Raw genomic sequence first — 26,383 nt, 5'->3', positions numbered from 1 at the left:
ATTTATAGTTTGGTGTGGTGGTATGTGGCTGATCCCAGCACTCTCGGAAGTTGAGATGGAAGAACAAGTTTGAGCCTAGCCTGGGCAACTTGGTGACACCCTGTCTCAAAAAGGGCTGGGCATGTAGCCCAATACCAAGGCCCTGGGTTTAAACCCCAAGTACTGCCAATTTCGTTTCATGAGTCCATCCTGTCTCCACCTTGCCTCACCTCAGTATATTCCTTGGAAAATGAGTCAAAAGAGGTAGTACACAAAACAAGGCTGCTTCCTTACCCCACATGAATTTTTCTAAGAGGTCCTCCTAAATGGAAGCCCTCCTTTACTAGTTACAGGGAAACAGGAAATACCTTGACTTAGCATACCACTGCTATGAGAGAAGAGGTGGTAGTGTAGCTCAGTAGCTTTACAAGCAGGTGCAAAACCCTGGGTTCAGTCCCCACCACGAAAAGTTCTTGAGGATTGAAAAGCAGTGCTCCAATTCACAAGGTGATCAGAGAACTCTCCCATGACCATCAACAGTGCCACACTGAATCAGAAGACTCTGCTCACCCTACTTAATGAAGTCCAACCTGTGCAACTAATGGTGACCCTGCCTTGGTCCACCAGTAAGTAGATAGATCCCAGGGTAAGGGCTGAAAGAATATAGCAGGAATAAAAAGACTGAAGAGGTATGTAAGAGAATTGATGGAACTTAATTTTTAAAAATTTGAGAGAAAACTGATAACCCAGATGTGGTTTGGTCAAAGTATAAAGTTGCTTAATTTTTTCAGAAATATTAGCAATCTTCTAAATTTCCCTGTTAACTTTGGTGCTATTCTTATTAAATCTTGGTCATTGCTAGTGAAAAACCTAATCAGCCATATAAATAGGAACAATTATGGTGCTGATAAAATTATTTTGTGCATTTAGAACCTGATCTCTGTCCTAATCATTACTTTTTTTTTCTAATCACTACTGTTTAAATTTTTTTTAGGGGGGGTGGTGCTAGGGTTGTACCCAGGGTCTTCACATTGAACTGCATTCCCAACTTTATTAAAGTTTTGAGATGGTTTCACCAAGTCACTAAATTGCCCAGGCTAGGTTTGAACTTGTGATCCTCCTGCCTCGTTCTGTTAAGTTTGAAGCTACAGTATTTCAGAGTTAACTGTCACCAGTTCTGAAAATTTACAAGCAACACGGTGCAGGACCTTAAGTCAAATAGACCTAAGTTCAAATCATCAGTCCACTCCTTACTAGCTGGATGTCTGGGCAAATTATTTCACCTTTCAGTCTACCAGCTATAAAGAGATTAATGGCTGTTAACCAATTAAATGTGGTGGTGGGCATGGTGACAGACGATTGTAATCCCTGCACCCAGAGGCTAAGGAAGGAGGATTACCATGAGTTCAGGGCCAGCCTGGGCTGAATAGTGTGTCCAAGACCAACCTGAACTACAAAGTGAGTCCCTGTCTTAAAAGACTTGTGTGATAATAGGTATACTACTTCACGAAGTGCCTAGCACTCAGCAAGCACTTGAGAACAGTTTCTTTTCCTAAAGAGCTATTCAATTTAAACTTTTATCCCTTTATTCTAAGAGAACATCTCACATTGCTTCTAACTTATGTTCCTTCAATCTTAAAAAATCTTGGGCCAGGGATTTAGCTCAGTGGCTCCAGTGCCTGCCTCGCAAGCGCAAGGTCCCGAGTTCGATCTCCAGTACCAAAAAAAAAACTGTCTTTGAATTGAAAAATCTTATCTTTGCTTTATTTCCTTGGCTCCTCCAAGCAATCTTCTCCATTAAAAAGAACTTTGAAAGAAAATGTAAAAAAACCTGAATTTTCTCAATTGTCCACTGCATAGTTATACTGGGCCTGTGATTGGCTGCTTCCACATCTGCACCTATCTGGGCTCCCTCACAACTCTGAGTGGGTAGGATCAGAATCTAGTTCAGGAGGATTAGGACTGGCATCCCTGTTTGAAGCAGTTGATTCTCCTGCTGGCTCAAAAGGCCGCAAGTTGGCATAAGTCACCTCTTGGGCTAGCTGCTCCAGAGAAGGGCGTCCTAATAAGAGATTTCGAAGTGATATACGAGTCATCAGGAAGCTGAAAAACAGGAAAAAAACTACTCAGTCCAAAAAAAATTTTTTTTAATGGTTTTTGAGATAGATCTCACTAGTTCAGGCTGGCCTTGAACTCACTATGTACCAGGCTGGCCTCAAACTCAGGGCGGTCCAAGTGCTGGGATCACAGGCATGTGTCACCACACCCGGCTCAGTCCAAACTCTTGTTTCAACCTAACAATTCCAGCCAAAGTGCTGAAGGAGCACCTGGTCCTAGCTCCACTCACCCTGGCATACTGGGAGAATCCCCCAATTTCCATCCCGCATACCAGTGACCATGTCCCAGCTGGAAAGATACCCCACTACCTATACAGTCTGGCAGAAGATTCCAGGGAAGGGAAGAATAAGCCATGGGGAGGCTGGAGACAAGTTGAGGTACAAGACAGCAGGTCATCAGACACAGGCTGCTTATTCCTTCAATCAGGAGAGGAGATGGGACAGAGAAGATACCTAAACCAGGCTGTCCTTTCCTTGGAGTGTCTCTAGTGTTGACAACCCTGGAGAAAAGTATCATGCTTGCAAACATGATGGCAATGATAACTACTACTATGGGTGAGACCTACCTTCGGCGAAAGACATACAACTTTCTCAGCAAGAAGCGGAAGAACCGCTCATGGAGAGGGGTATTTCGTCGCCGTTCAATCTCCTGGAGCCTTTGCTGGCGTCTAAGAAAGGTCTGAACTAGAGGTGTTGGCTCAGGGCTCCCTTTTATTTCCCCTTCCAAGAGAGGCTGCAGCTCTGGAGGTAGAGGCCTTGTTTCTGTCAGAAGACAAGAAAAAATCAGAGACAGAGCCCTATTTCCCTTAGAACTCTTCACTAACCAGGGGCTTCAAGTTCATTCTTTAATGGCTAGATCCTCATTCATAACCCTGACTTTGTTTTGTCTGGGTTTTTTGAGACAGGGCCTCACTATGTAGTTCAGGATGGCCTTGACTCACCACGAAGCCCAGGCTGGTCTTGAACTCACAGCAGTCTTCCTGCCCCCGTCTCCCAAGTGTTGGGATTACAGTCATGCGCCACCACACCCAGCCAACCCTGATTTTTTGAAGCCAGGGGCTACCTCCTCAAATCTTCATATACTCACCACTTCCATTCTCTACCTTCTCCTTTAATTCTTGCAGATATGCTAGGTCTTGCTCCAGGGCAAGCTCTGTAGTGTTGACATAGATGTACATGTAGCAGGACGGAGTAGGTGACACTGTATACACCTTATGGTACTCACCAGCAGGCAACTGACAAGGGGAAGAAATGGGTGTACTTCACTCTAACCTTTCCCTAGCCAGCCAATGGCCTCCCTACTCTACCCACTCCTGCCACCATTTTTTTTTTTTTTTTTTTTTGAGTCAGGGTCTCACTGTGTAGTTCAGGCTGATCTTAAAAACACTATGGAGCCCATGCTGGCCTTGAACTTGCAGTGATCCTCCTCCCTCAGCCTTCCAAGTGCTGGGATTACGGTTGTGCACCCTTCTTGGTACCATTTTTGTGTTTCAGAGTCTGAAGTAACTGACTCCTGGATGAAGCTATTCACAGCCTGTGTGTGAGTGTATGTGCGTGTGGGCACATGCACACGCATGTGGAGGATTAAACTAAGAGCCTGTATGTACATGTTCTCTACCACTGGGCTACACCCCCAGCCAAAGCTCTTGCCTTTTGAAGGCCCCACTGCAATACTGCTATGGATGAAACTTTTTTTTTAGTACCAGAGATTGAACTCGGGACCTTCCGCTGAGACATTTTTGTTTATAATAAAAACTTTCTACCACTGTTAATCCCACCAAAATACCTGCATTTTTTCTCCCTCCTGAAGCGTCTGGTTCTTCTGTTCTGCCACCAACTCCACAGTCACCTTCCCCTGCAGCAGCTGGATGCTAGTGTTGCCCAGGTCTTCACTCACAAAATTCTCCAAGTGTAGCCCTGCCGGGGTTATCAGAATTCCCAATTCCACCAACAGTTGAGACATCGCACCTTCCCAATCATCACTCCAGAGGGACCCCCACCCACCCACCCACTGCAACACATGAAAAGTCCCTGGCCAAGGACGCCCAGGAAACAGCAATCTCTTATTTTCCTCCATACCAGGGAAATCTGCAATGAAGACCACCTCTGTGTGGTTGTCTAGGCTGCTCTTGATTTCCTGTAACTTGGTCCTCCAAGGGGATAAGTCCATCAAAAGTGGCTGCACCCAAGGTGTTCGCTGGAAAGGGGACCAGACAGCCTGCACGATGTCCACACGAGGGTCAAAGAGCCTTAGGAAAGAAAATCGTGCTCTAAGGAGCCCCAGCCACCCAGCCACCCACAACTCCTGGCTCTGTTCCTCATTCCCAGCGAGGGAATGGGGTTTCCAGATAGAAGAAATGGCTTGTTGTCAGCATGTTACTGCCAGTCCAGGGGAGAGAGAAGGGAAACAGATGTGGGAGCCTTGGAAAGAATGGGGGTTAAGTGGCCACCTGAGGGGAAGGCACAAAGAGTAAAAGAACATTCAGTTCTCTTTTCTTCCGGATGATGGAGCCCCCTGCTGGACGCAATCAGAAATGCCCACAACCAGCTCAACAAGGACATGCATTAGCGCGGCAGCCTTTTAAGCAAGACAACTCCAGGGAGGGTGAGCTGTTTGTTCATCTTGGCAGAAAGAGCTGAGCTTCATTTTTTCCCATTCTCTGCTCCCCTTGCCCACCTCTGCTGGAAGCGGTCATTGATGGAGACCCAAATATCAAAGTAGATCTGGGGCTCAGTGACATTGTACTTGGGAAGCAGGCGGCTCAGGCAAGTGGCATACTGCTTCAGCATGTCTGCGTGATCCTTCCATCGTCGGCTCTGTGTGAATACCTGTCCCAAACCCCCACATTAGTCCCACCTCATCATCAACCCCCAGGACAGGGCATGCACTGCCAATGGCACAAAAATATTGCTACCTGCTGCCCATTTTAGCCAGGAAAAAAAATTAGCTGGGCACAGTGGCACAAGCCTGTAATCCCAGCACTCTGGGAGGCTGAGGCAGAAGGATCACAAATTCAAGCCCAGCCTGGGCAAGTCAACAAGACCCTGTCTCTAAATAAAACATTAAAAAGGGCTGAGTTTGATCCTCGGTACCAAAATAAATAAATAAAATAAAAATAAAAAAGGCTATAGTTCTGTGTGAAAGCCCTAGGTTCAAAACCCCATACTGAAAAACAAACTTGTCTTTGGGAATGAATTTTTCATTGCAGGGCTAATGATATTCATACTCACCTTCCCTAAATCTGATCTCAATTCAAAAAAGTAAGAGATAACCCAAGCATAGTGGCTCCACCTGTAATCTCAGCCCTTTGGTGGGTGAGGCAGGAGTATCGAAAGTTCAAAGCCAATCTGGGCTACACAGTGAGTTTAAACCCAGCCCAAACTACACAGTGAGACCCTGATTCAAAACAATGTGAGAGACGTTCTATCTCAACTCACAAAGGGAAGGCTCAATCTGGCTCTGGAGAAAGGGAAGGCACCCAAGTTTGTTTTACTTTATGGTATGTGTAGGACCAAACCAGCCCTGAAGCTCCTGCAGTCTCTGAAGAGCAGTCTACCGTCAGCACGAGATGCCTCACCCCAGGGTTAAGGTAGCCCAGCTCGCCGGTTAGCCCATCACGGTAGGTGATCTTCACGTGCTGGTGGGAGCGGGAGTGCACCATCATGTCCCAGGAGTAGCCGTACAGCCCGTTGGTCCAGTTGTTATAGCCCTGGCAGAGGGGGATCAGCTCAGTGCTTCTCACACCAACTCCATCATCTAACCAGAAAGGGCTGCAGAACCAGCCCATTTTTTCCCAGCTACCGTCTCCCTGCCACTCTAGGCTCTGCTGCACATGCAAGCTCCTACCAACCTGGGTGAGAAAGTGGGAATAGGGCAGGAAGAGCTGCTCCAGGAGGTAGAGTAAGGTGAAGGCAGCACCTAGCTGGTGGCGCAGCCTCAGCTTCTGGCTGCCTTTGGCCCGGGTCCTTTTATACACACAAGAAGCGCTGGGTTGAGGGGCAGCCTTGAGGGGCAGCAGCTCTTGAAGCCGTTTGGGACAGTGGGATACAAGCTTCCGAGGCCACTCAGGGGAGCAGAAGAGAGGACTGCTGGCCAGCATGACATAGGGAAACATACCTAGGACAGCAGAAGGTATTTCAAGAGGTTGAGTGGACTCCTGTAACGCCCCTCCTTAGAAGCCTCTCCCAGGTATTCCACTTGAGTCCTTGGGGCCTGGCATGGCAGGCATGCCTGTCATCCCAGCACTCTGGGAGGCTGAGACAGGAGGATACTGGGTTTGAGCCAAGCCTGGGCAACTCAGCAAAACCCTGACTCAAAGTAAAAAATAAATGAGGGGAATGAAGGGGGGGTAAGACATAAACAGAATTAAGATGTGTTATGTGTATGCATACATGTACCACCTCCCCATGATGAATGTATTCATTATGTACTGCAAATGTACTAATGAAAATAAAATTAAAAATAAAAAAGGCCACAGGTATAGCTCAATATGAAGGCCCTGGGGTCCAATCCTCCTTACCCACACATGCATACACACATACAACTACTTGGGTGGCAGAATGCTTGTCTAGCATATGCACGGCCCTGTACATGATCTCCTGCACCACAAAAAAAAAAAAAAAAAAAAATTCCCATTTTTCTTCTACTGCTGGGACTGAATGCAGGGCCTGGTTCATGGTAGGCAAGTACTCTACCACTGAGCTATATCACCAGCTTTTTAAAAAAATTTATGGTTTTTTTTTTAGACCAGGGATTGAACTTAGAACCTTGCACTTGCAAGGCAAACAGCAGCACCACTGAGCTAAATCCCCAGCCAAAAATTCATCTTTTACTGTGGTACTAGGGAGAAAACCCAAGGCCTTTACACTGAGGTACATCTCCAGCCACCACCACCACCCCCTTTTTTTCAAAATTTTTTTTTTTTGGAACCGGAGATCGAACTCAGGACCTTGCACTTGCGAGGCAGGCACTGGAACCTCTGAGCTAAATCCCTGGCCCTTTTTTTTCAAATTTTGAAACAGGGTCTTGCTAAGTTGCTTGGGCTGGGATTTAACTTGTGATCCTCCTGCCTCAGCCTCCCAGAATGTTGGGATTACAGGTAGGCACCACCATGCCAGGCCAAATTCATTTCTTGTTTGAGACAGGGTTTTTCAACATAGTTCAGGCTGGCCTTGAACTCACTATGTAGCCCAAGCTGGCCTTAGAATAACTGCAGTCCTCCTGCCTCTGCCTCCTGAGTTCTGGGATAACAGCTGTGTGCCATCACATCTGGCCAGATTCTTAACTATAGAATACCTCTTCTTAGAGGTTCCTAACTAAGCATGCTGAGCCCAGAATGCCCAATCCTCTCATTCCCACTTATTGCCACTTCATAGTGACTGCTTTGGGCTCAGTTTAGCTCCTGCTCCCACCACCGATATCTCCATACTCAAACAATGCCTCTTGCTAGTGTCTCCCTGCAAACCTGTGGTGCCAGTTCCCTAGCCAGCTTCAAGTACTGACCGATGCTGAAGAGCTGGGAGTTCATACAGTGGAAGTAGGACACAAAGAAGAAGCCAATGGGTCTTGAGGCATCAAAGAAGAGCAGGAAGCCCGCGGAGAGGTCGAGCAGCAGCCCACACCAGTGCACCACCAGCAGGCTAGTCAGCTCCTCAGACAACACCAGTCTGCAGACACAGGGACAAAGGTACAACACCAGCCCTCTGGGAAACCCACATCACACCACATTCGCAGCACAATGTGCCTCTGCCACCCTGTCCTTGCTAATGGACACCCACTGGCTGAGCAGAATGAGGAGGTACCTAACCCACCCACAGAAATGCTCTACAGTGTAGTTTTCCAGCCCCTGCAGGTGTCCAGCTGTTTTCAACATAATCTTCTGTGAAGAGCAAAGGCAAATCTCCTAGGACAAGATCTGATGGGGAAGTGGGTGTGTTGTGGGGGGCAGGTTCCTCACAGAGGTTATAAAGGAGAAGAAACTTTAAAAGATGAACACAGTTAAGTCAAACTTCAGGAAGTGACAAGTAACAAGGAAGAAGAAAAAGAACAAAGTGAGAGGCAGGAAGAGAAAAGCCAGAGGTGAACCTCTGTTTTGCAGAGTTGGAAATAGTGGTCATGTCAGAGTGTGGACAGCAGCTGCCCAGCTCCTCAGTACCCTGGCTGCAGGGCCCTGGCACATGGCTAAGGTGGCAGGGCCAAGACAACTGCTGGGCAAGCTTGCTTATTCACCCAGTCATCTAGTCCTGGCTCTTCTTTTCCTTTTTCTTTTTCCCTTCTTGCCCACTTATAAGTCTCCCAGGGGCAGCTGGGGGTCAGTTTTTTAATAGCACTGACTCTGCCTTCTGCTGAACAGGGGAGTGAGGGACCAGGAACAGCCACCATCACTGCAGACCCTAGGGAGATGAATCCCCAGGGAGGCCTCCTGATCATCACTCACTTGAAGGGACTGAAGAGCCAGTGCCGGGATAGATGTTCCATGGAATAGCCTTCAACCCAGTCTGCATCCAGCTTTTTCACACCAGCAATGAAGTACACAATGAAGATCTGCAAACACAAAATGCAACATGAAGATTCAAACAAAAAAACCATTGTTTTCTACATCAAGAAACATTGTTTTCATTGTCAACAATAAAGTCAGTTCTGATCTCAGTACAGGGCTCAAGAAAGAGAATATCTATCCCTCTGTCCATTCACCTCAGATAGTCACTTAACCTATAAGCATCTGCTGACATCCTACCTATGTCAGGCACAGTATGAGGCACCAAGGAAGAAGACAAAAGCACAGCTGTGATCCTTTCTCTCATGAAGATTCTCATCACGCACAAAGCACTATTCATTCCATGACAAGGAGATTTGATTGGAAAAAATGGAAAAGCTAGCCTAGCTTTCCAGCAAATGGAATACTGAGACAATCTAGGAAGGCAGGGTGCAGCCTGCAGTGGAAAACCATGCAATCCAGGAACACCTTCCTCTGTACTAAGATCCCATACCTGACCACGCAGCATCGCATAGTTCCAGAGGGGCACATGGGCATTCCTCTTCCGGGCACACAACAGGCCATCCACAGACCTAACCCCAAGGAAGTTAAACATTAAGGAAGGTTTCTTAACCCTTTCAATTGTAACAATTCTATCTATGTCAGGGATACCTCCCACATCCTCCCTGCTCCTCTGGGCTATTCTGAGACCCTTTAGAAAGATATGAACGAAGTCAAACATTGATTTTTTTTTCTGCTGTGCTAGGGATCAAACCCAGGACCTCACACATCCTAGGCAAGCACTCTACCACTCACTATATCCTAGCCCAGTGGAACAGGAATTCTTTTTTTGTTTGGTACCGGGGATCGAACTTGGGTCCTTGCACTTGCACAGCAGGCAGCGAAACCACTGAGCTAAATCCCCAGCCCAAACTTTTTTTTTGGTACCAGGGATCGAACTCAGGTCCTTGTGCTTGCACAGTAGGCGGCGAAACCACTGAGGTAAATCCCCAGCCAGGAATTCTTTTAAGTTATAAAAGAAATATTACTACAGCCAGGCGGTGCATGCCTGTAATCCCAGCTATTCACGAGGCTGAGGCAGGAGGACTGCCAAATTTTAGGCCATCCTGGACTACTTTGTAAGACCCTGCTCAAAATAAAAAAGGGCTAGGGATGCAGCTCAGAGGTAGAGTGCTTTCCCAGCATGGGTGAAGCCCTGGGCTCAACCTTGAATACAGGAAAAAACAATAATAAAAGAAATATTACTACAGATGTTCCTTGATTTATGATGTCTGAATAAACTGATTATAAATTGAAAATATTGTAAGCCAAGAATGATTTGATACATATAACCTACATGGGTGGCCTAGCCTACCTTAAATGTGCTCAGAACACCTGCATTAGCCTACAGTTAGGCAAAATCATCTAACACAAAACCTTTTTTATAATGAAATGTTGACTAATGAATTTAATTTTTTTTTAATTTGGTTTTGCTCTTGTTTTTCAAGACATGGTATTGTTTGTATAGTCCAGGCTGGCCTGATCTCACAATGTAGCCCAGGCGAGCCTCAAACTCACAATCCTCCTGCCTCAACCTCCCAAGTGCTGGAATTACATACAGGTGTGTGCCACCATGACCAGCTCACACAATTTATTGAATATGAAACCCAAAGTGAAAAACAGAATGCTGTATGGATATGCTTTTGTGCCACCATAAAGTCAAAAAAACCTAAGTCACATTATAAATCAGAGACTGTCTGTAGAAAGTTATAACAATGAAAAGTTCAGTGTTTGCCATTAGCTCACAATTCCGTCTGCTCTAATGGATAAGGTCAGGGGAAAAAAGGCTACAATTAGAAAATGATTGAGAAAGGCAATGAATTACGAATTTGAGGGAATGTTTGAAAAGCTACAGATGTGTGCAAATTAGACACACACATATATTCTCTTTTGTAAAAAATTTCAGGGCTGCAGATGTAGCTCAGTAGTAGAATGCTTCTCTAGCATGTGTGAGGCCTTGAACCCTGGGATCAATTCTTAGCACTGCAAAAAAAATTCAAAGCACTCCACAGCAGAATAATGTACAGTGGAAACTAGCACTTCATAGACCAGATGCCAGGATCCAATGCATCCAGGTACTAGCTTTGACACTAGGACAGAACTGATAAAACCAGGCCACTAACACCACATGTATTCTGGGGAGGCAGATACAAAGCAGGTTTTCAAGAAGCTGGGAAAGACGAAGCGTATGTTTGTAGTCAAGCGCACTGGACTCTTCAGTCGAGGATACCTGCACTCACTTCTGTTTCTTACCTGCTGTGTGACCTTAGACAAATCCTCTACTTCTGAAAGACTTAGTTTCTTCATCTATAAAATGAGAACAACACTATGGACCTTGTAGCTTTTATCTTTTTTGCAGTGCTGGGGACTGAACCCAAGGTCTCACACATGCTAGACAAGTGCCCTACTACTGAGCTATATCCCCAGCTCTTTTTTTTTTGGTACCAGGGATCGAACTCGGAACCTTGCACTTGTGAGGCAGGCAGTGGCACCACTGGGCTAACTTTCTGGCCCAGCCCAGCTCTTTTTTTTAAGACAGGGTCTCACTAAGTTGCCAAGGATGGCCTTGAATCTGCAACCTTCCTGCCTCAGCCTCCTGAGTGCTGGGATTACAGACAAGTGTCCAGCTTTTCATAGGGCAGTGATGGAGAACCTTTTAGAGACCGAGTGCCCAAACTGCAACCCAAAACATATTTATTTCAAAGTGCAACACTGGAATTAAACCTGAATATCAGATGCTCGCTGCTGGGGCGATTTGGCTCGCATACCAACAGAGGGTTCTGCATGCCTGCTTCGGCACACATGTCACAGGTTCACCACCACTGTCATAAGTTTGTTTTTTTTTTTGTCATAGGGTTTTGTATTGTTTTTTTGATACTGGGGATCAAACTCGGGTCCTTGCGCTTGCAGGGCAGGCGGTGGAACCACTGAGCTAAATCCCCAGCCCTGTCACAGAGTTTTAATGAGAAAAAATTTTAAATGTTCCTGCCATAAGGAAAGCTCTCAGTAAATGATAGCTAATTTTTTCAAAATGTATAAAAGTCATAAAAATGAAAAATCCCAGGGATAATCTGTCAAAACTACTTCTTAATTCTCTATGATCAGGGCTGGACACTCCTTTTCATTTTTTTTTGTACTGGGGATCGAACTCGGGACCCTGTGCTTGCAAGGCAGGCAGCAGCACCACTGAGCTAAATCCCTGGCCCTGTTTTGTTTTGCTTTTTGAGACAGGGTCTCACTATGTAGTTCAGGCTGGCCTTGAACTCACAGCAATCCTCCGCCTCAGCTTCTCAAGTGCTAGGAGTGGCCCCCATGCCCAGATGTTCTTAAAGTCATGGTAGAAGGAGAGCAGGGATAGAGCTCAGTTGTAAAGCACTTGCTTAACAGGCATGAGGCCATACATTCAATCTCTATGACCCAAAGCACCACCATACCTAGCTCCAAAACATAAAAAATAAAAGGTTTACAAAAGTGGAATCTGTATGTGTGTATCATGGATGAAATCTCATGAATGTCAATGAATTCAATGCTTGAGATTTTGTTCCTATATCCACCTTATTGAAATTTCACATTTGCTTTTCACTTAACAATGGAAAGAAGGTCACTTGCCCTGCCACCTTAACTGCAAATCCTTTCTTCCTCACCTCTCCTGAAAGATGGTCACCTATGCCAGAGCTGGGGGAAGGTTATTTCCTCCCTGATGGACCCTTTCCTCTGACATGATCTCCTCCTCAGCACTTTTTTTTTTTTTTTGAGACAAGGCCTCACTATACAGTTCAGCTTGGCCTTGAACACATTATGTAGCCCAGGATGGACCCAAACTCATGTTGATCCTGTCTCTCAGCCTCCCGAGTGCTTGGGATTACAGCCGTGTGCCACCACACCCAGCTTCTCTTCTAAGAGCATTACAGGAAGTGGATAGATCAAGGCAGATGGGAAAATATGGAAAAGAGTGAAGGATGGAGACATTTTACTTTTTGTCACTCCAATCGCCCCAACTGGCTGGCCAGTCCCCATTCCAAATCCATTGCAAGTCCAAGTGTGATCTTGAATCCACACTTTGCAAAACATGGTTAATAATATGCCTACTAGGGCAATTTCTAGGACCTCACTGGGCCCTCACCACTAGTAAGCATTCCAACCCAGCCAATCCCTCCCTTGCTTTCTCCCAGACTCTTACCAGTAGTGGTTTGCATCCATAAAAGTCAGCTGAAAGGCCAGCAAACCATACAGGTAGGAGTGGTTGTTCCATGATGTCTTGTCCAGAAGAAAGACGTACCAGTAGGGCAGCAGGAATAACACACAGCTTATCCGGTAGCACAGGCCCAGCATCATACCCAGTGCCCCTGGGGTTTGTGGGAGAGGATTGAGAGGTCAAGGGGTCTCCACAGCCCCAGCCTCCTGGGGACAGGCTAGGACTTGCATTAAGAAAAGTCATCAGGCATTTTATAATCAGGTAAAACTAAATGAAAATTAAATGTTACTTTTTTTAAAAGAAGAGTTAGGGGGTCTCAGTGCAGATGACACATAGATGAGTAGCATGAAATCGAATCACAGTAGATGTGAAATAGGCACCCAAGACCTTGGTCATTCACTAACATGCTTCTTATTTTGGTGTTTGGCAGGCCAGTAAGTACTTCCATATCTCCCACAGTTCCCTCACCCAGAAACATGATGGTGTAGACAAGATACATCCAGTCAAGGGGCAGAGGGTGCAGGGCATCCAGCAAGGGAAAGCGGCACACATCCAGCCCATCCAGGTATTTCCGGTCCAAGGAGTTGAGCCCTCGCTCCTGGGGGATGTCCAGTACCATCAAGAAGGCTGCAGTGGCAAGAGGGGAGGGGACTGTTAAGTCTCAGCTAAAGTAGCAGCAGAATACAGCAGAAACCGGGTGAGCATGTCTAGCTCTGGGGTCAGATTTCTAATCTTGGTTCTAACAATAATTACATAGCCTATGCTGTGCTGGCCACTAGTCCCTGCATTTCAGTGAGCCAATTCTTCACTTCTGAAGAGGAGACTCAATACCTCATTGGGTTACAGAGAGGACTGAATGAAAGAAATGTACAAAATCCTATAAAACTGTTGGGGCTTTAAGTTACAAAGATCCATCGTACCTGGCTATGCAAAGTGCTCTAGGGAGGGGTCTTTCTAAGTCTCTTGCTTTCTAGCACACTCAGGAAAGCAGTAGTGTTTGGCCAATACTCAGGGATAAACAGAAGGGCTGTTTAAGTCAGGAAGCCAGCTTGAGAGAAGGAGGGTTTCGGAACCTCAGAACAGATTACATTTTGGGCTGGTTACTTATTTGCTGGAATGATTATCTTGTGTGTTATAAGACATCTAGTAGCATCTATGGTGCCCACATAGATGTCAACAGCTGCCTATTCCTTCCCTAAGTTGTGACAACTAAAAATGTCTCCAGACACTGCCAAAGCACCCCAGGAGCAAAACTCCCCCACTGAGAACTACTGGGCAAAGAGGATGATAGTTTGGCATGTCCATAACCCATGCCAAACATATGCCATGGCCTATGAGTTAGGAAGCTCCGGGTCAGTAAGTTACAGCCAAATGTTTGGCCTTGCTACCTTGCTCTGTTTCTCTGAAGTTAGTACTGGGCAACTTCATGCCACAAGCAAAACATGTCCCTGTTCCTCTGCTTCTGTGTTTCACATAGTCTCAAATGAAAGCATTTTTGGTCACCAAACTAATTGAAGGAGACAAAGCTGGCTTTGTTCCTAAACTTCACAAAGACCTCTTCCAATATGTCAATTCTCTTCAGCTTGACGGAAAGGGGAGCTAAGTTTAAGTAACCAAGAAACACGACTGTCATTTTCCCACCACCAACCCAACTGTCCCCACCTAGATAGTGGACTCACCGAAGAGAAAACGAAAGACACCTAGGTTTGCCGGATCTGTTGGCCGATTAAGCAGGGTCACCAGCCTCTTCCAACTGGACAAGTCTGTCCATTCAAAACCTAAGAGTTTCCCCATTCGGCTGCCCTGCCTGGGCCCTGAGGCCTGGGCAGGCTTGTCCTTCTGTACTTTATCTACAACCAGTAAACAGAGAAAGTGTGAGGGCAGGGCTTGGGGAAGGCTTCTTCCAAATCACAAAATCTCAGTCCCCAAACCCCCAGGTCTGCCGTTCACTTGGATTCTCCTACTGAGCTCTGACTGCCAGAAACATCCCGGCAGTGCAGCCCCTCCCCCGGGACTCTTCAAGATCCCCGAACCCTTTGGACTGCAGCCCCCCAACTGCAGAGCGCTGCCGAATGCTGCTGTCATCCCGAGGATGCAGGCTGCAATCTCTGAACAGCTCCTTGCCCAGGTTCCCCTGGGCGACCACCTGCCCGCCTCCGAGCAACGCCCTTCTTCCCGCCGCAGGGCGGGTCCTACGCCTACCTGAGCCGGGCGGGGCCCGCACTGACCGGGCCCGCGCCGCCATCGCTCCGCTGACGCAGGAGGACCCGGAGGCTAGGCCCGAGCAGGTGGAGCCGTGAGACTCCGCACCCCTAAGCCCCGCCTCCCCGACACATCAGCATCAGCCGAAAAGCACCAGCACTGTCGTGAAGAGTCCGGACGGGGGGGGGGGGGAGGCTTGGGGCGGGATAGCGCAGGCGCAGAGAGGCGGGGAGGGCCAAATTTTGCAGAGATGGAGAACTGACGAGTGACTGCTAGGCTTGCTAATCTCTGTGAATGCTGCCAGTCTCGTCCTTGCGTCCTTTTCAAAAGCCTCAGCACTCCCTGACTTCTTTGGGTTCTCTCCCAACTCCTGACGTTCCTCCAGCTTACAGCGTACCTGTATTGTTCCCTAGCCTAAGGGGTTTGGTGCAAAGAGCAGACATTTTTCCCCCAGAGGTTATTGACTGAGTCACTGAAGAGCTGCTCCGGTTTAGAGGGCGTGCGCAGATCCCTCCGTTCTCTCTACCTGTAGGAAACCCTAGCTTTGAAAGCCGCAGGGGCGATAAAATAGCTTAGCTGAAGAAGGGATGCAGAATAAGCGCAGGGAGGAGAGTGTGGTCCAGACTTGTACCTAATTCTCCCCACTGGGGTTAGCCAGCAGGAAAACCAACCATCCCAGAGCAGTGGTTCTCAAACTTTGATCTCTGGACCCCTCTACACTTCTAGAAATAATAGAGGCAGGAGGATATCCACGAGTCCAAGGCCAGCCTGAACTGCATAGTGAGACCCTGAAACCCTGTCTCAAAGAACAAACAAAACCCGCTTTGTTTTTATGTGGATTATATATTTTAATATTTGTGATATTGGAAATTTTACTTATTTATTTCCTCGGAATGGAAGCCAGGGACTGGTGCATGCTAAGCAAATATTCTAAAAATGAGCTACATCCAAATCCTGAAAATTTTTAAATTAAGAAACGTTTCGGGCCGGAGGTTTAGCTCAGTGGTTTTGCCGCCTGCTGCACAAGCTCAAGAACTTGAGTTCGATCCCTGGTAACCCCGCCAAAAAAGAAAGAAAATTAAGAAACGTTTTAAATAAGCAACTTTAAATTTTTGAATTGATTCGTTAAAAAATACAATAATAAGGTTATGTCTACATACATCCCATTTTATGAAAAATAAGTATATTTTTAACAAAAAGTCAAAAATCTGTTGTGAAATGTTAACTGAAGGGTATAAAAGAAATCTGACCTCACAGATTAACCAATTGGAAAGGGAAGACCCTGTATGTTGTATGTAGTTCAGACTGGCCTCAAACTTGTAGCAGTTTTGCTTCAGCCTCCCAAGTACTGGGATTACAGGCTTGCACCACTATGCCTGGCTTGTTGCTACTTTTTGTCGAAACAGTAGCTGGGGGTGGGGTTGTCTAAGAATTGAACTCTGGGCCTCACATTATGCTAAGCATGCACTGTTCAAATGAACTGTACCCTGGCCCACAAATGAAAGTTTTTGAAAGGTTAATTGGCATGTGGAATCTAAACATATCTATGAACCAAAGTCTCTATTACTTTATAATCATTAATACATCTTTTTTTTTCCTTTGTGGTACTGAGGATTGAACTCAAGATGTTCACGCTGAGATACATCTCCAGCCTCTTTTGTCTTTTATTTTGAAACAGGGTCTTGGTAAGTTGCTAAATTACCCAGGCTGGAAAACTTGAAATCTTCCTGCCTCAGCCTCCCAAAGTGCTGGAATTTCAGGTACCCAACCACTCCCAATTAAAACATTAATATGCCTTGCTCTTTGCTATTTTAGGGGTTTTGGGGGGGGTCTTTGGTACACGGGATCGAACTCGGGTCCTTGCGCTTGCGCAGCAGGTGGTGAAACCACTAAGCTAAATCCCCAGCCCTTTAGTTTCTTGTTTGCTTTTGATATTTCTTGAGACATGGTCTTACTATGTAGTTCAGGCTGGCCTGGAACTCACTATATTGCCTAGGCTGGCCTCAATCTCATGGTGATACTCCTGCCTCAGCCTCCTGAGTGCTGGGACTACTAGCACACACCACCATGCCTGGCTACGTTTTGCTCTTTGAATGGACCTGCATTATTTTGTGAAATAATACATACAGTCGTTTAGAAAACGTTGGTTCACTGAATTATACAGATCTTCCAAGTATCCAGACATTTAATTAGTTGACATCAAAAATTAATATGGTGGCGAATGCCTATAATCCCAGGACTCTCAGAGTCTGAGACAGGAGGATCAAAAGTTTGAGCCCAGCCTTGGCAATTTAGTGACTTAGACCCTGTGGCTGAAATCCAAAGCACTGACAACACAAGCCTGTATTCATTACTGGTGGGAATGCGAAATGGAACAGCTATAACCTGGGTGTGGTGGTGCCCACCTGCAATCCCAGCATTCCTGGAGGCTGAGGCAGGAGGATTGTAAATTCAAGCCCAAACTGGGAAATTTAGAGACTTTGTGAGACACTGTCTGGAAATAAAAACAAAAAATAAAAATGTTTGGGAATGTAGCTCAGTACAAAGGCCCTGGGTTCAAGTCTCATTTCCCCAACCCCCACACCAAAAAATGAACAGCCATTTTGGAAGAGAATTTGGGGCTAGGGATTTAGCTCAGTGGTTTCAATGCCTGCTACACAAACGCAAGGTCCCGAGTTTGATCCCTGGTACAAAAAAAAAAAAAAGGAAGAGAATTTGAGAGTTTCTTAAAAAGCATACTAATAACTGTATGATTCAGCAATTATGCACTTTGGTATTTACCCAAAAGAGTTGAAAATTATGTGCACAGAAAAAATATGTGTATGCATATTTATAGCAGTCTCATTTATAATTGCCAAAATTTAGAAGCAATCAAGATGTCCTCCAGTAAGTGAATGGGTAAACAAACTATGGCACATCCATACAATGGAATATTATTCAGTGTTAAAAAGAAATAAGCAAGGTTCAGGTTGATGGGCCATACCTGTAATCCCAGCCACCTGAGAGGCTGAGGCAGGAGGATCACAAGTTAAGGCTTGCCTGGACAATTTAGTAAGATCCTGTCTCAAAACTAAACATAAAAAGAGATGAGGATGTTGCTCAGTGTTAAGGGTATGACTTCAATCTCCATTACAGAAGGAAAGAAGGAAGGAAGGAAGGAAGGAAGGAAGGAAGGAAGGAAGGAAAGGAAGGAAGGACAGAAGGAAGGAAGGAAGGGAGGAGAGGAAGGGGAGAGAGAAGAGAGGAGGATGGAAGGAATAAGCTGTGAGCTGGGGATGTAGCACAGTGGTAGAGCATATGCTTGACATACACATGGCCCTAGACTCAATCCTTAGCAGAAAAAGAAAATGGAATAAGCTGCCAGGCCAGGCAGGAAGATCACAGTGAGTTTGAGGCCAGCCTGGGCTACATAGTGAGTTCAAGGCTAGTGTGCACTACATAGCGAGACCTGGTCTCAAATAAATAAATAAATAAATAAACAAACAAACAAACAAATAAATAAATAATTCTGTCATGGTCTTCTGCTGTTTTGCTGCTGCTTCAGATGCTGGTTGTTGCTTGCTGCTTCCTGCTTTGCCAGGGACTGTTTCTCCTCTGCAATGACCTTCTTCTATGCCACTTTGCCTTGGAGCCAGCCAACTATGGACTGAAACCTCTACAAACTGGACTTCTGGGAAGATGGCAGAGTGGTGAGCAGCAGAGAAAGAGCATCTCCAAGATTTGGTGTCCTGACTGGAATAAAGCAGCTCGAGGAGAAGGAGGGAAATGGGTCCCTGGGTCCCAGGAAGGATCTGAAGCAATAACTGAAGTCCATGGGGAGGGGAAAGAGAGAGACTTCAGCAAAGAGGAGGGAGATAACAAGCAGCACTCTCCCTAAAAGCCAGGACTCTCCTCCAGGGGGAGAACAGTGGGCTGAACCTGCAGGAACATGGTGACTGCTGGTGACCCCAGAGGCCTCCACGGAGAAATATGCCAGTGGAATGGAGCAGTGGACACAGTGGACTACAGTGCCTGGTGAGTTATCTGGGTTCAGATGTCACCCAGGAGAGGATGATTGGCTGGTAGAGGGCCCAACTGAGCTCTGAACAAAGAACAGCTACTGGCCTACTCCATCTAGTGGCTCCCACTGTCTCAGTGTGGGTGCTGAGTTCAAGTCAGCAGGAGGCCAGAGAGTGGAGTTCAAGCTGGGGGGAGGCACATGGACTATTATAGGCTCAAGGAATCTGGTTCAAGCCTCATAGCCAGAAACTGGCCTGAACTTCAGTGGAACTAGAGGGACAGGCTGGCTGGGATTATCTACTACTCCACTGTGAAGCTCCAGCTGTCTTGCTGGGATTAATCAATTTGCCTCTGGACTCCTTGCCTGTTTTGCCTTCTAGTGACAGCAGAGACATATCTTGAATTGGAAGTTTTTTCTTTTTCTTTCTTTTTCCTTTTCTTTTTTCCCCTTCTTTCTGGTTCTTTTGTTTTGGGTTTGTTTGTTTGTTTGTTTTGAGACAGGGTCTTCCTATGTAGTTCAAGCTGCCCTTGAACTCACTATGTAGCCCAGGCTGGCCTCAAACTCACAGATCCTCCTGCCTCAGCCTCTTGATCCTGGGATTACAGGTGTGTGCCACCACACCTGGTTTGTTTTGTTTTGTTTTTTCTTGATTGTTTGAACATCGGTTCTAGTTTTTTGTTGTTGTTCTGCTCTGTTCTTGTTTTTATTTCTTCCTTTTCTCTCTTCCCATGTATTAATTAGCAAAGCTAAATCAAGAAGATATAAAATTCTGGGCCAGGGATTTAGCTCAGTGGTTCTGCCTCCCGTCTCACAAGCCCAAGGACCCAAGTTCAATCCCCAGTACCAAAAAAAGAAGATATAAAATTCTAAGTAAAACAATGTCAGCTAATGAAATTGAAGACATAACTAAAAGCCTACCAACAAAGAAAAGGCCAGGCCCTGATGGATTCACTGCTGAATTCTACAAGAAATTTAGAGAAGACCTAATGCCACTACTTCTCAAACTCTTTAATGAAACGAAAGGGAAGCAGTACTCCCAAATTCATTCCTGGAAGCAAGCATTACCGTGATACCAAACCAGAGAAGGATCCAAGCAAAAAGAAAAATTACAGGCCAATCTCCCTAAGGAATATAGATGCAAAAATCCTTAATAAGGGGCTGGGGATTTAGCTCAGTGGTTCCAGCCCCTGCCTCGAGAGCGAAAGGTCCCAAGTTCGATCCCTGGTACCAAAAAAAAGAAAAGAAAAAATCCTCAATAAGATACTGGCAAACAGAATGCAGCAAATCATCAAGAAGGTTATATACCATAACCAAGTTGAACTCATCCTAGGGATGCATGGATGGTTCAACATATACAAATCAATAAATGTAATACACTATATTAATAGAGCCAAGGACAAAAATTATATGATCCTCTCAATAGATGCAGAAAAAGCATTTGACAAGGTCCAACCCTTCAGAAAATTGGAATAGATGGTCTTTATCTCAATCTGATAAAGGCCACTATGACAAACCAACAGCCAACATCATGCTAAACAGAAAAAATACTGAAATCCTTTACTCTAAAATCAGGAACAAGACAAGGATGTCCACTGTTACCACTCTTATTCAATATAGTTCTGGAAACATTAGCCACAGCAATTAAACAAGAGAAATAAAAAGGAATAAGGATAGAAAAGGAAGAAGTTAAATTATTATTGGCAGATGACATGATACTCTACATAGAAGACCCCAGAAACTCCACCAAAAGACTTCTAGATTTGATACCAAATTCAGTAGCATAGTTGGATACAAAGTCAACACTCAAAACTCAATAGCCTTCCTGTACATGAATAACAAACTCACTGACAGAGAAATTAGGGAAACAACACCTTTCACAATAGCATCCAAAAAATGAAATATCTAGGAATCAATCTAATGAAGGAAGTAAAAGACCTCTTCATTGAAAACTACACTACTCTGAAAAAGATCAAAGAGGATATCAGAAAATGGAAAGATATCCCCTATTCTTGGATAAGAAGAACCAATATAGTGAAAATGGCTATACTTCCAAAATTGTTATACAGAGTTAATGCAATCCCTATCAAAATTCCAACAGCGTATCTCATAGAATTAGAAAAAACAATCCTAAAATTCATTTGGAACCAGAAGAGACTTAGAATAGCAAAGGCAATTTGGAACAACAAAGGCAAGGCATCACAGGGCATCACAATCCCTGACTTGAAATTATACTACAAAGCTACTGTGATAAAAACAACATTGTACTGGCAAAGAAACAGACCTGAGGATCAATGGAACAGATTAGAAGATGCAGAAACAATTCCAAACATACTCAGCCACCTTATCTTTGATAAAGGAGCCAAACATCTTCACTAAAAGAAAGACAGCCTCTTTAATAAATGGTGATGGAAAAATGTCTTTCTATATGCCAAAGATTGAAACTACACATGTATCTTTCACCATGCACGAACCTAAAATCGAAATGGATCAAAGATCTAAATATTAAAACAAATACTAAATCTACTGGAAAAGAGAATAGGTAAAATGCTTGAGGACAGAGGAGTAGGCAGACTTCATGAACAAAACTCAGACCACACGGGAAATACTACAAAGAATCAACAACTGGCACCTCATCTTATTAAAAAGCTTTTGCACAGCAAGTGAGACCACCAACAGAGTAAAGAGACAACCCAGAGTGTGGGAAAAAATTTTTGCCAGCTATTCCTCAAACAAAGGACTAGTATCTAGAATATATAAAGAACTCAAAAAAACTAGATCCCTCAAATTTAAAGACCCAATCCAAAAATGGGCATCTGAAATGAAAAGACACATCTCAGATGAAGAAGAAGAAACAACAAATAAATATATGAAAAAATGTTCAACATCACTGGTCATTCAAGAGATGCAAATTAAAACAACTCTGAGATTCTATCTCATGCCAGAAAGAATACCTGTTATCAAGAAATCAATCAGGGGGCTGGGGATTTAGCTCAGTGGTCCCACTGCCTGCCTCTCAAGCACAAGGTCCTGAGTTTGATCCCCAGTACCAAAAAAAAGAGAAATCAATCAATAACAAATACTGGAGGACTGTGCGGAAAAAGGAACTGTTCTCCACTGTTGGTGGGAGTGTAGACTGATGCAATCAGTGTGGAGATTTCTCAAAAAACTAAAACTGGAGGTTCCATTTGACCCAGCTATTCCCCTTCTTGGTATCTTCCAGAAAGAATTAAAAGCATCCTACCACAGCTATATATGCACATGCACAGTTTGTAATAGTTAAATCTTGGAAACAGCCCAAATGTCCATCAACTGACAAATGGATGAAGAAGTGATTTTTTTTTTTTTTTTTGTACCAAGGATCAAACTCGGGACCTTGTGCTTGCGAGGCAGACGGTGGCACCACTGAGCTAAATCCCTGGCCCAAAAAGTGATTTTTTTCTTTTTATTTTTATTTATTTATTTTTTTGGCACCAGAGATTGAACTCGGGTCCTTGCACTTTCGAGGCAGGCAGCACAACCACTGAACTAAATCCCCAGCCCTAAGAAGTGATTTTTTTACACAATGGAGCACTACTCTGCCACAAAGGATGAACTTAAGACATTTACAGCTAGATGGATGCACCTTGAGACCATAATCTTAAGTGAAATAAATTGGATACACATGTTTAAATACTGCATCATTTCTCTGGTATGAGAAACCAAAAGTGGAAATAAGGACTAAAATGTATAATAGATATTGGGAAATGGGAAGAAAATGTTCAAATGAGAAGGGGAACAAAGGTGGGGGAGGGCGAAAGGAAGGAAGGGACAAGAAAAAAAGTGAAAATAGAATGAAAAAATGGAAACAAAGCTTTTGTACATAGGGAAAGGCAAGGGGAATGGGAAAAAAGAGGTGAGAGGTATCATGTACAGGCGCAAATTCCTATGATGAGTGTTATCATTATGTATGTCTAAAATGTACCAATAAATGTTTTGCTGTAAAAAAAATTGTGTCATGGTGGACACATGTCATTATATACTTGTCAAAGCTCACTAAAGTACAACACAAAGAGTAAACCCGGGCTGGGGATTTAGCTCAGAGGTTCTGCCGCCTGCCTCACAAGCACAAGGTCCTGAGTTCAATCCCCAGTACGAAAAAAAAAAAAAAGTAAATCCTAATGTACATTATGGCCTTCATAAATAATAATGTATCGATATGGATTTTGTTAATAAGAATATACTAATATTGGCTCACTGGTTGTAACAAATGTAACACAGCAAGATGTTAATAATAGGAGGAAGTGGGAAAGGTTATATGGAAACGGTATTTCCTACTCATTTTTGTTTTTTATTGTTGTTGTTTTGTTTTGTTTTTGGTACTGGGGATCGAACTTGGGACCTTATGCTTACAAGGCAGGCGGCAGAACCACTGAGCTAAATCCCTGGCCCTTCCTACTCATTTTTTTCTGTAAACCTGAAGCTGCTCAAAAAAATGAAGTCTAGGTACTAGGGGTGTAACTCACTAGCAGAGCTCATACTTAGCATATGCAAGTATAAAGAAACAAATTTATTAAATAATAAAGCCTATTAATTTAAAAACAAAGTTTAGCTCAGCTGCCAGTTTACTTGCTCAAGTGTTTTTTTTTTCTTGGAAACCACAAAACAACCATTGAATGAAGAAGCACTATATGCATATAGCAAATATATTTCCTCTTTTTTTTTTTTTTTTTTTGTATTGGGAATTGAAGCAAGGGTCTTCACACCAGAATACATCCCCAGCCCTTTTTAATTTTATTTTATTTATGTATCTATTTATTTGAGACAGGATCTTGCTGTGTAGTCCAGGTTGGCCTTGAATTCATGATCCTCCTGCCTCAGCCTCTTGAGTGCTGGGATTATAGGTGTGTGCTATTTTTTATTTTGAGACAGGGTCTTGCTATGTCACTAAATTGCTCAGACTAGGATCAAACTTGTGATTTTCCTGCCTCAGCTTCCTATAGTGCTGAGATTATAGGCAGTCACATTCAGAAATATTTCCCATTTCTTTTCTTTTCTTTCTTTTCTTTTTTGGCACTGGGGATCGAACTCGGGACCTTGTGCTTGTGAGGCAGGCAGCGGAACCACTGAGCTAAATCCCTGGCCTTATTTCCCATTTCTTTACACAAAATAATAAAATGATGCATCCCTTAGGTTCAAGATTTAATAAAACTAATAATTCATGTTGCTTTAACAAGGACATTTTATTTTAGGTCTTTTTTTCCAGTACTTGGGATTGAAGCCAAATCCCTTGGACTGAGCTACATCATCACCCTGCCCCCACCCCCTTTTTGAGACAGGGTCTCAAGATGTAGTCTGGGCTGGGATTGAACTTGGTATGTAACCAGGCTGGCCTCAAATTTGAAATCCTCTTGCTTCAGCCTCCTGAGAGTTTGGATTACAAGTATGTACCACTGAATCCAGCCATCAAGGATATTCTTAATTGAAAATGGTATTTTTGGTGTTTTGTTTTGTTTTGTTTGAGACAGGGTCTCACTACGTAGTTCAGCTGGCCTTGAACTCACTATGTACCCCAGGCTGACCTTGAACTCAACACAAGCTTTCTGCCTCAGCCTCCCAGGTGCTGGGATTACAGGAATGTGCCACCATACCTGGCTTTGAAAGTGGCATTTTAAAAAATTGAAAGTGCATGGCAGCGAGGAGTATAGTGACTACTATTACATTCCTACCAAGTTATTCCAATTTTACCCACCTTTGCTTTTGCATCATAAGAACAAATGTCGATGCAGTTTGAAAAGGCAGATATTTCTGTTATAAACAGCATGCACAAGACCACCCTGACGTAGGCTTTGTGTGAGCAAAGAGGCTGGTTTAGTCCCTTTGCGTGCAAATGAGCTGAGATCAAGAAAGATGTCAGCCCTTAGCCCAGTTTTATAGGGTTTGGGGAGAGGGGTCGTCGTTCTGAGGACTCTGGGTGGAATGTGACTGAGGATCTCAGGATGGTAAGCGCAGGTATGCAGATAGCACTGGACTTCTCAGCGTCAGAGAGATTGGATGTCCTGGCCTCTTTATGGCCTCTGTTTTGTTTGCCGAGGGCAAGATGACCTGATTATGATTTCCTGTTGTTTGTTGCGAAGAGCATGTTGGCTGAGAGGGTCTCATTCAGGGTCATGACGATCTCAGTAATATTTTTGTAGTTTTGTCCATGACAGTTCCAGGGGTTCTGGACCACACACTGGACACCCATTGAGTGCTGTTTTAGAAGAAAACAATGGCAGAGGTAGACATAAAAATAGGTTATTTGGGCCAGCTGTGTCTGGCAGCTGTAATCTCTGGCTGATTGAGATCCTGCTGTTGACATATGTCCCACTACAAGGTCATCCTGGTGGGCAGCAAGGCCGAGTCACTTTGGAAACCATAGTTGTACTTAGGAGATGGATGGCTTCATCCGCAGTCCACCCCCAGCCCAAAGGGATTTAACATGGCTTGTGAAATATGGACCAAGACTTTTATTTAAGGCCATTCTCTTAGGTGGTTCCAGGACAGAAGGTAGCTCAGTAGAAGAGCACATGCCTAGCATCATGAGGCCCTGGATTCTGTCCCTAGCATCACCACTAGAAAAAAATTAGATGGTTCCATTAAATTATTAAATTCACCCTTTTTGTTTTGTTTTGAGACAGGGTCTTAATATGTAGTCCAGGCTGGCCTTGAACTTGTGGTCATTCTTCTGCCCCAGCCTCCTCAGTGCTGAGATCACAGGTGTGTGCCACCACACCCAATTTAAATTCACCATTTATGGTCTGCATGTATGGTCTGTTATGTGCTAAGGACTGCTGGACATGTTGATGGCATATGCAGTGAGCCACAGCAGCCTGGTTTATATAATGTGACCCTTTATCAAAAACAAAACAAAATAGGCTGGGTGTGGTGGTGCATACCTGTAATCCCAACACTTGGGAGGCTGAGGCAGGATTGCCATGAGTTTGAGGCCAGCCTGGGCTACACAGTGAGTTCAAGACCAGCCTGAAGTACATAGTGAAACCTTGTCTCAAACAAACAACTCAAAACAAACAAGCAAAAAAACAAAAACAAAAAACAGGCTGGGGATGTAGTTCAGTGGTAGAAATATTACTTAGCATATCTGAGACCCTGGGTTCTGTAACCAGCACCACAAAACAAAAAATGAAACAACAAAACAACAAGATCCTCATATAATATAGAAAATCATAAATATGAAATGAGTGCCATTGAGCACTGAGGAAGAAATTAATTAGGACTGGAGAAATAAGGGAAGTGTTCTTCTGAAATAGTAGCAGTTGAGGTGGCTTTGAAGGATGAATATTTTTGTGTGTGTGCTGAGGGTTAAACCCAAATGTGC

General features: G+C 44.4%; 1 protein-coding gene across 2 annotated transcripts; it reads right to left on the bottom strand.

Moving 5' to 3' along the window:
• Positions 1–1,715: 1,715 nt before the first annotated feature.
• On the bottom strand, positions 1,716–15,176 carry Ggcx (gamma-glutamyl carboxylase). Of its 2 annotated transcripts, none has more exons than XM_004844606.3 (15): positions 15,030–15,176; positions 14,507–14,677; positions 13,296–13,454; positions 12,813–12,978; positions 9,087–9,165; positions 8,534–8,640; positions 7,600–7,763; positions 5,948–6,213; positions 5,675–5,806; positions 4,774–4,925; positions 4,176–4,345; positions 3,883–4,013; positions 3,184–3,331; positions 2,663–2,858; positions 1,716–2,082 (listed from the first exon to the last, which is right to left on the bottom strand). In XM_004844606.3, exons 1-15 carry the CDS (start codon positions 15,070–15,072, stop codon positions 1,893–1,895), a joined length of 2,274 nt encoding a protein of 757 aa, XP_004844663.2. In that variant the 5' UTR covers positions 15,073–15,176; the 3' UTR covers positions 1,716–1,892. The 2 variants fall into 2 exon arrangements, with proteins under 2 accessions (XP_004844663.2, XP_021113871.2); XM_021258212.2 differs by lacking the exon at positions 15,030–15,176 and adding an exon at positions 14,861–14,996.
• Positions 15,177–26,383: the final 11,207 nt, after the last annotated feature.

Source organism: Heterocephalus glaber, unplaced genomic scaffold (assembly GCF_053883595.1).
Source record: "Heterocephalus glaber isolate CG9 unplaced genomic scaffold, H.glaber_assembly_v1.0 deba00000470, whole genome shotgun sequence".
NCBI classification, from domain to species: Eukaryota; Metazoa; Chordata; class Mammalia; order Rodentia; family Bathyergidae; genus Heterocephalus; species Heterocephalus glaber.
Note: the sequence above shows the minus strand (reverse complement) of the source record. Positions and strands in the feature narration are given on the sequence as shown.